Source organism: Siniperca chuatsi, linkage group LG11 (genome assembly GCF_020085105.1).
Source record: "Siniperca chuatsi isolate FFG_IHB_CAS linkage group LG11, ASM2008510v1, whole genome shotgun sequence".
Taxonomy (NCBI): domain Eukaryota; kingdom Metazoa; phylum Chordata; class Actinopteri; order Centrarchiformes; family Sinipercidae; genus Siniperca; species Siniperca chuatsi.
Genome location: NC_058052.1, coordinates 19,205,374 through 19,218,234, shown reverse-complemented (window position 1 = coordinate 19,218,234; position 12,861 = coordinate 19,205,374). Strand labels below are relative to the sequence as shown.

General features: G+C 40.5%; 1 protein-coding gene across 3 annotated transcripts; it reads right to left on the bottom strand.

Moving 5' to 3' along the window:
• Positions 1-38: 38 nt before the first annotated feature.
• LOC122884243 (monocarboxylate transporter 9-like) lies at positions 39-8,184 on the bottom strand. 3 transcript variants are annotated; one of them, XM_044213897.1, is made up of 6 exons: positions 8,161-8,184; positions 6,648-6,905; positions 4,681-4,824; positions 3,629-3,724; positions 1,850-2,728; positions 39-1,570 (listed from the first exon to the last, which is right to left on the bottom strand). In XM_044213897.1, exons 2-6 carry the CDS (start codon positions 6,844-6,846, stop codon positions 1,386-1,388), a joined length of 1,503 nt encoding a protein of 500 aa, XP_044069832.1. In that variant the 5' UTR covers positions 6,847-6,905; positions 8,161-8,184; the 3' UTR covers positions 39-1,385. The 3 variants fall into 3 exon arrangements, with proteins under 3 accessions (XP_044069832.1, XP_044069829.1, XP_044069830.1); XM_044213894.1 differs by lacking the exon at positions 8,161-8,184 and adding an exon at positions 7,655-7,973; XM_044213895.1 differs by lacking the exon at positions 8,161-8,184 and adding an exon at positions 6,999-7,131.
• Between the last annotated feature and the right edge of the window lie 4,677 nt (positions 8,185-12,861).

Below are 12,861 nucleotides of genomic sequence, written 5' to 3'. Positions count from 1 at the left end.
CATGATAAATACGGTACGTTAAAAACCTTGACACTCAATATCATTAATCCAAATATATTTTATTGGCACTTTTTAAATAAAATAATAGAACAGAAATATATACAGAAATATTATAATACTGGCATACAAAATACGAGTGGCTAAACGGTGACAGCTAAATATACTGTCTCTTCTAGGTCAGTACTAATTGTACCTCATCTGCACCTTGTAAATACCTTCTACAAACACAGAAAGCAAACACTAATGTCCCAGATTTATCCTTACTCCTGAAACTCAAAAATACACTTGTAGTGGTATATTTAACAACATTCAAGTGATTCTAAAAAGCCTATTGCAATGTATTCATTACAATTATGATCACAATAATCAACTTTAAACAAAAACAATTTTTACAGCTCTATGTCCAGTTTGTGCATATAAAAGTCACTAGCACATAGGACTTTACAAACTAGTGCTAATTCAAAAGTTTATGAAACAATGCACACACACACACACACACAAACCTGTGCATGAATGCGAACATGCGTGTGCAGGCACGTACACACACACAACATAAACACAAACATATATACACACAACATGATGGAAAAGGACCAGCTTGGTCATGATAATCATGCCACAAAGAGAATCAACATGCTGTTAAGGTTGGAAATACAGTAGGATGAAGTGTTTTTACATGTTTTTGAATCAGCATAACTTCTTCAAAAAGTGTTTGTGTGATCCAGAAACAGGAGGTATGTGGAACTCAAACCATTTAAAAAAAGTATAAACTGAGTCAATGCACTTGAAAACAAAAAATACCTATAAAGCAAGGCTTTTGTATTGTTCCAACAGGCATAATGTGTTGACAGGCATTGACTATCATTGATGCTTTGGTAAGATACATAGTGATATAGTTAAGATATATATTAAAACCAAAATACAAAATAAAAATGTTTCTAAAATTAAGATGATCAAAAAAGGCTCCCTCCTTCATTCCAATCCCTGTATTCTCTGTTCCGGTTCCTGGGAGTTTTTTGTGCATTTGTAGAGTGGTTTCAAATGTTGATATCGTGTTAAATTAACACCCAACAATTTACAGATGTTTTTGTTCCCAGTGTTATGAATGGCGCCATGTCTTTTTTTTTTGAGCTACAGTGACAAACATCTGCAGTATATGGTTTGAACCTGAGAAACGCAGGCACAAGTACAGAGGAAAGGCCTGTATTTCAAAACCTCTGGCAAGTATTTTGGTATATTAGAACCTGGCGGCAGAAATAAGGGGGAAACCCCTATATAGTCAAAGAAAGAAAATTCCTCCAAGAGGTGGTTCAGGTATAGTTCATCAGAGGACAGTTGCTGAGCTGTAGGGGTGAGATCTGAGTCCTTATGAAAGGTGCTCATATTCAAGCTACAGAGGCAACTTTGTCACAGTTGCTGGTGTATTGGACCTCTGGTCTGTCGTTCACGGAGTGCTTCCTATTCCAGCAGGGAAGGGTGAGCAGAGAGAGAATTAACGCTCCCAGCACCACACAGCTCCCACTAAAGTAGAATGCCAAGTCATATGACTGCGTCCAGTCAAAGAACCACCCTGGAAAGTGATGAGAAAAACAGACATTGTGAGCACAGTCAGCAGGGATTCCTGGCAGATACAGCAGTCAGCTAAATAATGACAAGCTGGCTCCTTATTGCGGTCGACATGTCCTTTGCCTTGCACTACCTGCCTGATTTACCATTTTGACTCTTGAAATACCCTTACAACAGGGTTTATCTCTGCACAAAATAAAAATATGTGTACTTCTTCTATCTAAACAATAATTGCGCCAGTGTAGCAATGCTTTCAAATTTAGATAAAGACAAGCCCTCCTACCTACAACAGGGGGTCCAAGCATGATCCCAAATCCCCCGAAGAACATGAGGATGCCGTGGGCTTGTGTCAGTCTGTCCAAGCCGACAATCTTAGTGGTAATGTAGGAGGTGAGAGACCAGTTTCCAGAAAAGAAACCCAGGACGACAGACAGGATCTGCAGTCCCATATAAGTCTTAGTGATAGGGATAAGGAGCAGTGCCACACCTCCTGCAAACATGGTGAAGGCGTACAGATAGATGCTGTTGATCCACCTGATGTCCACCAGAATACCCAGCACTAGTTTACCCACACAAGTGGCGATGGCCCCTATTGATACCAGAGGAATGACACTAACTTCTTCAATGAGTCCTTGACTCTGCGCCACATCCTCAATAAAGAGCACAGGAGGGAACGCCCCCAGGCTGAACAGGAACACCCCAATACAGAAGGCCACCATGGCTTGGTCCTGCAGGATCTCATACATGGAGTGCATGTACTTGGAGTAAGCCTGCTGCTTCTTCTTGATGACTTTCATGATGGCCAACCCAGCCAGGAAGCTGCCTTTCTTCTTCTCTGTCTGAATGGCCAAGTCCTTGGTATCGATGGTGATGAGCAACTCCTTCACCATCAGCGATTTCTCAGGAGTGGTTAAGGTGGAACCTGTTGTGATCTTCAGGTCATCCAACGGGGGCTTCTCAAGAAGCTGCTCCTCTGTGTTGCGTTCCAGGGCAGCCTTCTGTTTGAGGTAGTACCCTGGCATGTTAAGGGGCCTCATGAAGCCGGCGCAGGCCATGAGGTTTAGTGCTACAGCTCCGATGATTAGCAGGCAGCCATCCAGGCCGTACAACACAATCAGCTCGTTCTGAGCAGTGGCATAGATGAAGGCTCCAACACTTGTGCCTGAGTGGGCAGAGGAAGACAGAAATTCAGTCTTTGTGTAACAAAGTGACAGATCAATAAATGCAAATTAAAACCATTATATGTAGAACTTCATGTGAGTAGCACCTTTCAAATTATTCTGATGACATGAGTTTTTATTTGTAAAAAATGTGACAATCTTGATGAAAACTGTTGCAGTCGATGTCATCCTTTAGCTCATTCATTTCTGTGTTGCCAGGTTGTACTCGTCTTTTTTGATACTGCCAATGGGGGGCGCCAACGTCAGAACATTTCAAATTCTACACAGTGGCTTTAATAACTTTAAAGAGTAACTTCACAAAAGGATGAAAATCACCATTTTACTGCCCTTTCTGGTTGAATGTTTCAAGTCTGTTTCACTGACCACACTCAACCATCACTAATGGGTGTGGTTGAGTATGGTCAGAAGTGGGCTCTGTTGCACCTGTAACCTGGAGTACACTTCTACATCACTGCAGCAAGGTTAAACCATTAGAGGTCAGCAGAAGATTTTCATGGGATTTTAAATTACTCTCTTAATATTTAGATTGTGAGATTGCTCAGTAATTCAAAATAAATAATGGACTGATTTAAACTTTAAAAATAAACTTTGGGTGCTACTAATAACTCTCCTCATTAAAGGCAATTATGTCTAATATAGCTTCAAAATATACTGTCAACCTTCCAAAACCATTCCCATCAAAGTTTTTATTCTCCAGATCTAGTCACTGGTCACCAGTCCCTGTCCCTACCTAAGAGACCACTCTGCCTTTGCTACACTACAGATGTTTACCTCAGCATCCCAAGGCTCCCAGCAGCTCATACATGAAAGAAGTGAGCATGGAGAACTGGTGTGCACCCAGAGAGCTCAAGGGGGACTCAGAGAGGGGGGGGCGGCAGTACCTGTGGTGACAATGCCGAGGGCAAGGCCACGTCTCTTGTCAAAATATTGACAGGTGATTGTCAACGTGGCTGCGTAGACCAGACCACAACCCAGGCCTATAGTTGGAGAGAGGACAAGGACAGACAAAAGAAGAATTTCTATTAGCTCAGATGAAAGGGGCAAAAACTTTTTAACTTTTAAAAATACACAAGAATGGAAATTCAATTGCACAGTACATATCAGGAAAATTTGTTAAATTAAATGTGTAAAGGCCACTTTTATTTCTTCCAAATTTTAGAAATATGTATATTAGTCTACTACTTTGCAGTTTTTGGTCATACAATACTACAGAACATCATTGTGCTTGGTGTATTTCAGTGGATGAACACAGGAAATCATTACGTTCATTCATTAAGTTCAGAGGGCAATGTGCATGAGATTTCTTGTGCAATATAATTAGCAAAACATAGAAGCATACAATGAACAGTAAACCAGCCACAGCATCTAAGGGCATCTCTTAAAATAAATGACTATCTTCAAATATGCATGGCCTCCTCTCTCCAGCACTACAATCCTGGTAAACCCCTCACAGTCAGCACAGCCTTTTGCACAGGCAGTGCTGACTGTGAGGGGTTTACCAGGATTAAGCACGGCTGGGCTGTCACTTAATGTGCGATAACAGGTGGTGTTGTCCCCACGCAGGCACACTGGTGAGGGTGCTGAGGCAATAAAGGGTCACATGGTTTTCTTTTTCTGTCAACATCCCTAATAAATACAAACAGCAATGTCAGACAAATGGTGCAATGCTCAAACATTTATCTTGTCTTGGTGTGATTCTACATGCTTTCATGTTATTGTATAATAGTTGGACTTGACATGTGCCCCTGCTTGTTTCAAATGATTATACAATGTGGTACAAGATTCTCATATATTAGAGGGATAAGAACTTAGTTACAGTAACTGTCTGTTTAACAGTCAGGTGAATTAGGTCTCTGGGCTTTGCAGGCTTGTCTTTTGTAGAGTACTATATAAAACAAACAACAGGATGCCAACCAAGGTTATGTTTACTTACCAACCACAATCCCATAGGAAAAGATGAGGAACTGGACATTCGGAGCAAAGGCACTGAGCATCAGGCCGCCCGCCACCATTACGCCACTGAAGATGGTCACGGGACGAGCACCAAAGTTGTCCACACAGGCACTGCAGACAGGACCTGGGGGAGAAGAGGTAGAAATATTGACAGGGGAAGAGAAAAGAGGCAGAGAGAGTCAGGGAGTGGAAGAGATACAAAGAGGCAAAAAGTGAGTGACATAGGAACAAAAATATTCAGGGAACAAAGGATAGCAATGGTATTATGCTGTTTAATTAGTTGTATTCTGGGTAACAAACAGAGTTTCTGAGAAAATCAAACCCTATCTCACAAAGCACTGCTGTGTCTGAACATGACACTGCCACACCACATTAGGTTCAAACTGGCAACCAGTCAGCAGTGTTGTCACATCACTTAGTAGAATCTTAAGAGGTCAAGTGTTAACGTTTTACTTAACATTTTACACAAACCAATTAGATTCAAAGTTCAACTCCTCAACATCCAGTTTACTTTCATTTCCACTTTAATTAGCTTTAAGGTTGGAAAAATCAACTTATTCCTCACTGCCTGACAGTATCACATATATATTTATCAGCTTGTTCCACCTCTTCACTAGAGCTACATGACGTATATGCTGAGTGCAATATTGAAACCCAAGACGCAATGTTTTTTTTTAAGTGCTTGGCTTGCTGAATTCTCCCATATCCTGAGGCTTCTTGACTCATTCATCATGCGACATTTACTGTTTCCTTCCCCTCTAAGCAGAGGGAAGACCCTGTTGTGCAGCATGAACTGCAGTGCTGCAGCTGTCTGACAGTTGGGACACGTGTCCAGGACTTGGCTAGGCCAGAGGCCAGAACTGTCCAGTCATGATTTTCACCTCACCACTTTGAGAAAGATGACAGCAAGAAGCCAGGCTAGCGGGTAAGCGCTGCCTTAGACGAAAATGTCAACCAAGAATGCGATCTATCACTGATCCTGTTTGCATACCTTTATAATAATTCCCAGACATTACTGATTGTTTCTCTTAACAAGTAATTCTTACATTCACACACCAGCTTTTACCATGCTGCCACACTTTCAGACTCCTCTCTTTTTCTCTTTTCGTTTGTTTGGGCTCAAGTAAGTTTATATACACGGACTTGCTCAACAAATACAGTATGTGTTAAGTGTCTGTGTTTCTCTTCCCATCTGTCTCTCAATCTGTCTTTCTTTTCCTCCCTCTGTGGTTAAATTAAGGGCTAAGTGATCCTCCTACATTCATAGCATGCATGACTTGCACTTGCTTTGCTCTCCCAGAAAATCAATAACAGCAACTCTGCTCAGGGAGCCACAAAGTGCCTATCTTTGTCACAGCATTGCCTTTTCTCTCCATCCTGTTGAAACATTACAGTAAGGAGAACGCTTTAACACTTGTAGCTATGGTAAAGATATTCCTTGCTGATAGTTTGTATTGCCCCCTTTGCGTGGCAGTCATTGTTCAGACTTTGAACAAATATTGTGTCTGCTTTGCTATCAGTGGCATCATGCACTATGATGATTGAGAAGAAAATGGTAGGAAGATAGGTGTAAAGGTGAGTGTTTAGTGCTCTACATTTAGCACTTAGCAGACATAGGATCACTCCCTCAATCACACGTCAGCAGATATATTGCCCATAATGATATTTAGTGCCAAAACATCAATTTACTGCTCACAATAGAATTATCAGATGCTTAAAGCAACATCTGAAGGGGAAAAGTGCTGAAAGATTACACACATCTTTCTCCATTTGCATCTGTCTATCTAAAAAGCCACTCTAACACGACTCCAAAACTTCACAGCAGTATCAGGACCCTCTCTGATCCAGCTTGCTGATCTAATTCAACTGGCATTTAGTTTAGCTCTTTAACCCCAATGTGGACCCCATGCCCAGGATTATTACATTGTTACAGTGTATGCTACTCACTGGCTATTAGTCCCACTCCAGCCACAAGGGAGCCCACCCAGGCCGTCATGCCTTTACCCTCCTGGAAGGCATGCAGCCACTCGGGGTACAGGACGCCCACCGACTGGGGTGATCCATAGGCCAGGAGCTGGGCCATGAAGGAGGCCACAACAATCGCCCATCCCCAGCCTCCGTCCAGCACTTTAGCAGATGGAGCCATGGTGCTGATGTTACTGCCGCCCTCTGGGATCTGCTACAGCTTTGACAGAGGAGGGGTTCCTGGGAGGGACAAAACAACAAACAATGCAGTCGTAAGTTTGACAGCAAAATATTTCAAAAGATGACATGACAGTATTTTAAAACTGGTCCTACTGGTCCAAAATATACACTTCTGCAACGCCTTGTTGTAGTGAAGGTTGCTGCAGCTCTTGACCTGGGCAAACAGGCAGGTCACCTGTGTGAGGTCCTGAACACTGACTGACTGCAACTTACCCATGCACAACTGCCCCTTTTGTTCTTGTCTCTATAACCACACCTTGGAGGAGGAGAAAGTGAAGAGAAAACTGCAGTGCTTTGTGCCCCCCATCCTGATCTTGATCTGATCCTTGGTAGACGAATGGGAGAGGCTTGTCTCCTGTACTGACCTAAGTTTTTCAGACCTTTATTATTAATAACTTGTAGCCCAGAGCAACTTTATACATCACTGCAGCACCATTAAACCCCTTTGGTCACACTTTTACAATGAGGCTTCTTAGTGGGGGAAAAGTTGGTGCAAAGCTGCTCAGATTTCTTTGCTTACAAAGCAGACTTACAGCATGTTGACAGTAAATATGCTGCTTTTATAAGACAATAATATCGTGAAGAAAATCACTATATGCCCATGGGCTAATGACTGATTCAAATATCATCTTCTCTATAGTCACTAACAAAAATAACAGTATTTTCTCACCACATGTTATCATATTACTTCAATACAAACACAGGTACATTGTGCTTGATATTTTTGTTAAAAACAAAACGTCACTCACCTCAGGATTTACAAAAATAACAGCAGGACCCTGCAGAGCTGCGCATTCTACGGGAACTTTCCATGTAGGATGTTTTCAATATTAAAATCCCTTTTACAGAATCACTACAAATGACATACAGAAGAAACCCTCGTACATGGGGGTCTGACTGACTGAGCTGGAATCTGTGATGATCGTGTGTTAAGCGCGCACTCTGCATCAACAATGCGCATAGTGCATCCGTTTCATACTGCTTTGTAGCCGGCGACAAAACCGGTTCAAAGCTGTTCTTGCTGGTCCAGCAGCAGCAGCTTGAAAGCAGCAACTGGGAGAAAGGCGCTGCTTCCTCTTACGCGCCTGTAGCGCACAGCAGACAGAGAACTAATCTTGTCTCTCCGCTCAGAGATGAGACGGCTGTGGGTTTATGGGTCATACTACATACGTTTTATTTCCTATAGGCTACATCTGAAATTGTATGTAACTGAAAACTCACACACACGCACATACACAAACACAAAAATGTTTACCTGATTCCGGTTTCCGGGCCGTACAACACAATTCAGATTCTTTTTATGAAGCAATTGACAAAGTTAAAATAATAATTAGAAAAATTATATAAACATAACCCACTCTGCTTTATTAGCTAATCTAAATATACTTTTGCCTGGTCAAGGTGATAGTTGGGGGTTCATGTGCTAAGGAAAAATGGGGGGTGGGTGTACTTCTTTCCAGGAACATTGTTAATATTGCCATCAGTCCAGTCTGAACCGGTTGATGGATGGTAATAACACCACCACACTACACCAGCAGGGCGCAATGCCTGGAGTCCTCTTCATGTTGTGCACTGATTAAAGCAATACATGCACAAAACTCTTGAATCAAATCTTAATTGGCCTTCCTATCATTACAAAATAACATGAGTTTGATTAAACCTTAACGAATATGAGTAATACACAAATAGGCAGGAACATGTAGACAGTCTGCCATGCAGCTACCATGAGTTAAAAATAGCCTGAAGGGAATCTTACAGGAGGGAAGATAGAGTTCATTCATGAATATTATAGGAATACTTCAGTGACCTATGAAGAGTAGGCCTACATTAACACAGAGTGGTAAAATAAAATAGATGTAGCCAAAGAAAGGGTGAATCATGGGCCTATGACCTGACAGAATAGCTTGAATTTATTTATATTGTTCAACTTTGTAATTTCATTTCAAATTTTTATTAAGATCTATATAAGGTGGTGGAGTTTATTTGGCTCCAACAACAAGAGAAACACACATGAAACACACATTTTGAATTCCATTTAAATGAAAACAGGCCCACAGTCGGTTACTGATAAATATTCTTTCCTGTTTTGTGTTTGGTAATTACATGCATTCATACTGTGGTGTGAGAGCAGAGAGAAGAGTTGCTCTTAGTCACACTGCAGCTGCATCATACAATTATATCACCATGTGATTGTACCCATTCCCATAACCTCAGGTCAAAAACACTGTTGAACCAAGTCAGTAGAAAAAAGCAGAGGAGGGGAGTAGATGGGAAAGAAGAACTGAAAGAAAAGTGGACATGAAAGATGAAAGGATGGGGAGCACAGTAAGAACGGAGGAGGGATGAAGAGAGCAGACCAGAGGTGAAACTGGTTTTCACACTGAATGCACCAAAAATTCTTCAGGAACTTTGATACTTTTTCCCATAGCTGAGGTCTGCTGCCAGGAAGGGTCTTACAGAAAAGATTTAAGCTTGAAAATCCCCTTCTGCCTGAAAAATTGTGAAAAAAGTGAAAAAAGAACAAGGCAGGCACAGTTAATTGTACTCTACACTGGCATTACATTGACATGTTGCCTCAGACCAGTTTTAACCAGATATAGTGCATGTGGGGGGCAATGTGTAAATCTGTGGGAGGTGAGGAGTCGATTACAGAGCGGCTATAATACACTATTAACACTAGTGACTGATCCTAGAATCAAAATTGTTGCTGAATTTCAGTTATTCAATACATTTATTGACACATTTCCAGATTCTGTTTATGGACCACTAATTCTACTGGGTTAGAAAAGTAGTAGTGACTCTTAAATTTTAAGTTTAAGGGTTTGTAATCTTGATATATCGACCCTCCTTTTCAAGTTGCAGTGGTAATGACACCAGAGGCTGGAATTTACTAAAACCTCCACACTGCTGCCACACTAATCTCATCATGTGATCTATTTGACAGCTAATCTATGTACAATATCAAAGCTGACAATTCAACATATGTAAGACGTCTAAAATCCCAGATTTACCGGTAAACTCCCAACTCCGTGCCTTCCTGGAGGTCAGTAATATCCTCCAGCCACAGTTGTTGTTTAGACTTGATAAAGAGCAACAGTGTGCTGCACTCTGTGAATCCCTCTAAGGTTTTTGATACTGTTTATCCAAACATTTGGTTCAATATATTGCACATAGTAGGTTTAACTCATAACTTGCTGGCAGAACTCAAAACTGTTCTATATATTTACTTTATATAGTAATATATAGATATACCTTTTATTAACGTGTATAACCACATCTATAACTGGAAAGCCAATGGTCTATGTGATAGAATATTACATGCAATTTATGTGACATATGACACAATATATTGCAATGATTGTAACTTTCAACACAATTAAATATTAACCCTTGTAAAATAGTTAAGTATATTCCTAAAATCCTGTTTTTGTGGACCTGCGACTCTTTTTGGTCATAATTTTGCCTGCCATAATTTTACAATTCAATTGCAATTAGTGAGATAAAAAACATGAACATTTCTCATGATCAAACATTGTGAGGGTTGTCAGGGTTGAGCAATGTATATTCACCTTGTTAGTAGAAAAATCATCTTGTTATGAACATAGTCCCATCAAGACATATTTATTGCTTACTTCTGCCTTAGCTGCAGAGCTCACATTACTTATCCACACTCAACAGCCCATTAGTAAATACACACAAACTTGCCAGCAGTTTACATAAGCTGACCTGATATTCTGACATTTAAAAGTATCTTTTCTTTTTCTCTGGCACTTTTGTGACACCTGAGAAACAGCAGCCTGCTGTTCTTTTCCGTAAGAGGTCTGGCTGGTGTAAACATACAGAGCCACCCTGCAGTCTGGATAGATGTCTCTTGGTTCGGCCATCTAGCTCTATAAAGCTGCAGAGGTGAAAGGCCACTTTTAGCACCCAGCATGGCCACCCTGAGCCTCCTGTCCATATTCCTGCTTGGATTAGTTCAGGTTGCTGGCCTCAGCAGCAAGAGAGAACACTGCAACATGGTAGAAAAACACAGGATACACTTTAGTTGTATCAGAACTCTCAGCAAGTCTTTGGGGAAAGATATACTCATGTCACTCTTATGATGGGTGCATGTTTTGATTCTGGTGAGTTTGAACTGGCCGTATTTGTGAATAAAGAAAGCCTAATGTGCTGCGTAGGCTGTCATCCTTGCCCTGTTCTCCTCCCACCACAGGTTATTGCACCCACAAGGTTTACAATGTTAAATGAGCCTGGAATGATTGATTTGTGGAAAACACTCCTCGGATCTTCAGCCAGTTTGAACCGGTTGAAACCAACATAGACTAGGAAATGGAAGTTAGATACTACTGGCACAGAATCAAGAGTCAATGGAGCATCTATGTGTAAGATGCTTATCACATAATGTAGTTGTATTACAATAGATTAACATCCAAGAATAACTGATTCTATATTTCAGTATTTAGCTGTTCTAGCAGCATGGCTCTACTGTAGGTACGGCAATGTCTGTGTGGTGGTTGATCGGTCTACCACTTTGGTCCATACTGAAATAACTCAACAAATACTGGATTGATTTTAACAAATTCATTGTAGCACACCAAGGCCACATAACAAATGACCATGGGTGAAAGGCAGGGTTTTGTTCATCATACCCCATGATTTATAATAAAATTTTTATGTTATGTTGTTGTCATGTTTACCGTGTTTCAGCATCCTGAAAATCACTATCCAAGAAATACATGAAACATGGTTGCGGTGCAGACGTACTCCACCTAGTTGGCCCTGGCAACAGACCGTAAAGTCAACTTGCTGTGGTCTAAGGTGAACTGATGATTTGAGGGGTCAAACGTCACTGGCCTGGAAGTAGGAAATGCAGAGTGAAATACACTTTTAGTAATCTTGTCGTGATTTGTTATTAATATGGAATCCAAATATGAAACATGTTGCTAACCACTGATTTACATACACCTTAATGATATACAGCAAGTAGTGTATATATTGTAGCATTTAATATTGGCAAAAACAGAAACTGAAAAGCTTCTTACTTCCAAACAGTAAAATCCAAGTTAACAGTATACAATTACAAGTTTCTATCCAAACTGGTGTATTTGTTGTTGTCCTTTTCTGCACTAACATTACTTTCCCACTTTGAGAAGCTGGAATTTGCACTGGTTCATGGAATAGTTTTTAAAAATTTGATGTGGTTTTGTTTTGCTCTTGAAGAAAATAATTATTTAATTATAATAAATAATTATATTTATTATACTTAAAATTATTTTACTAGTTTTTGTCTAGCTTTAGTCACCAAAAACTAAATAAAAGTAACTCACAATTTTTAGTAAATATGGTTGTCAGTCCCAAACTCTGGCTGCAGGTTCGAGCTCCTCGCTCACTGCTCACCTGTCCACCTAATTTTAACAACGCGAGTTGAACAAAGAGTCCACACAGCCATGGTAGCAGCTCTGTAAGGCTGTACTTGGCACAGCAGTTCTTTGAGCTAAATGGCCACATAAACATGCTGATATGCTGATGTTTAGCAGGTATAATGTTTACTATGTTCATCTTATTTTTGAGAATTTGCATGCTACCATTTGCATTTACCATTAGCACTGAACAAAAAGTACAGCATCGTCTGGGGGAACCATGAATGTTGAAATATTTCACTGAATTAGTGAAAATTTTGACATGCTGATGAGCCTTGAAGAAGTAAGGGGATCACTTCAATAAATAGATTTTATCCTCACAGGACCTTGAAAATCTTTAGCAAATTTCATGGCAATCTATTATTTCAGTCAGACATCAACCTACCCTTAATCTTACCAGTGCAGAAGTGTAGAGAAGCCTGAAAAATCAGTTTGATATGAGAAATGCATCATTTCCCTATTATGCTGGAGGTTAAACTCTGTGCACATGCAGCACCTCACTAAATGTGTTGAACAGGGATTTTTATGTATTGACC

What these genes read in the sequence shown, in the direction of transcription:
- LOC122884243 (XM_044213897.1), bottom strand. Translation starts at nt 6,846, where the DNA reads ATGGCTCCATCTGCTAAAGTGCTGGACGGAGGCTGGGGATGGGCGATT. An exon ending in TTCCTATGGGATTGTGGTTG is followed by an intron (nt 3,725 to 4,680) that starts GTAAGTAAACAT and finishes CTCCAACTATAG; the next exon opens with GCCTGGGTTGTGGTCTGGTC. An exon ending in GCTTGGACCCCCTGTTGTAG is followed by an intron (nt 1,571 to 1,849) that starts GTAGGAGGGCTT and finishes ATCACTTTCCAG; the next exon opens with GGTGGTTCTTTGACTGGACG.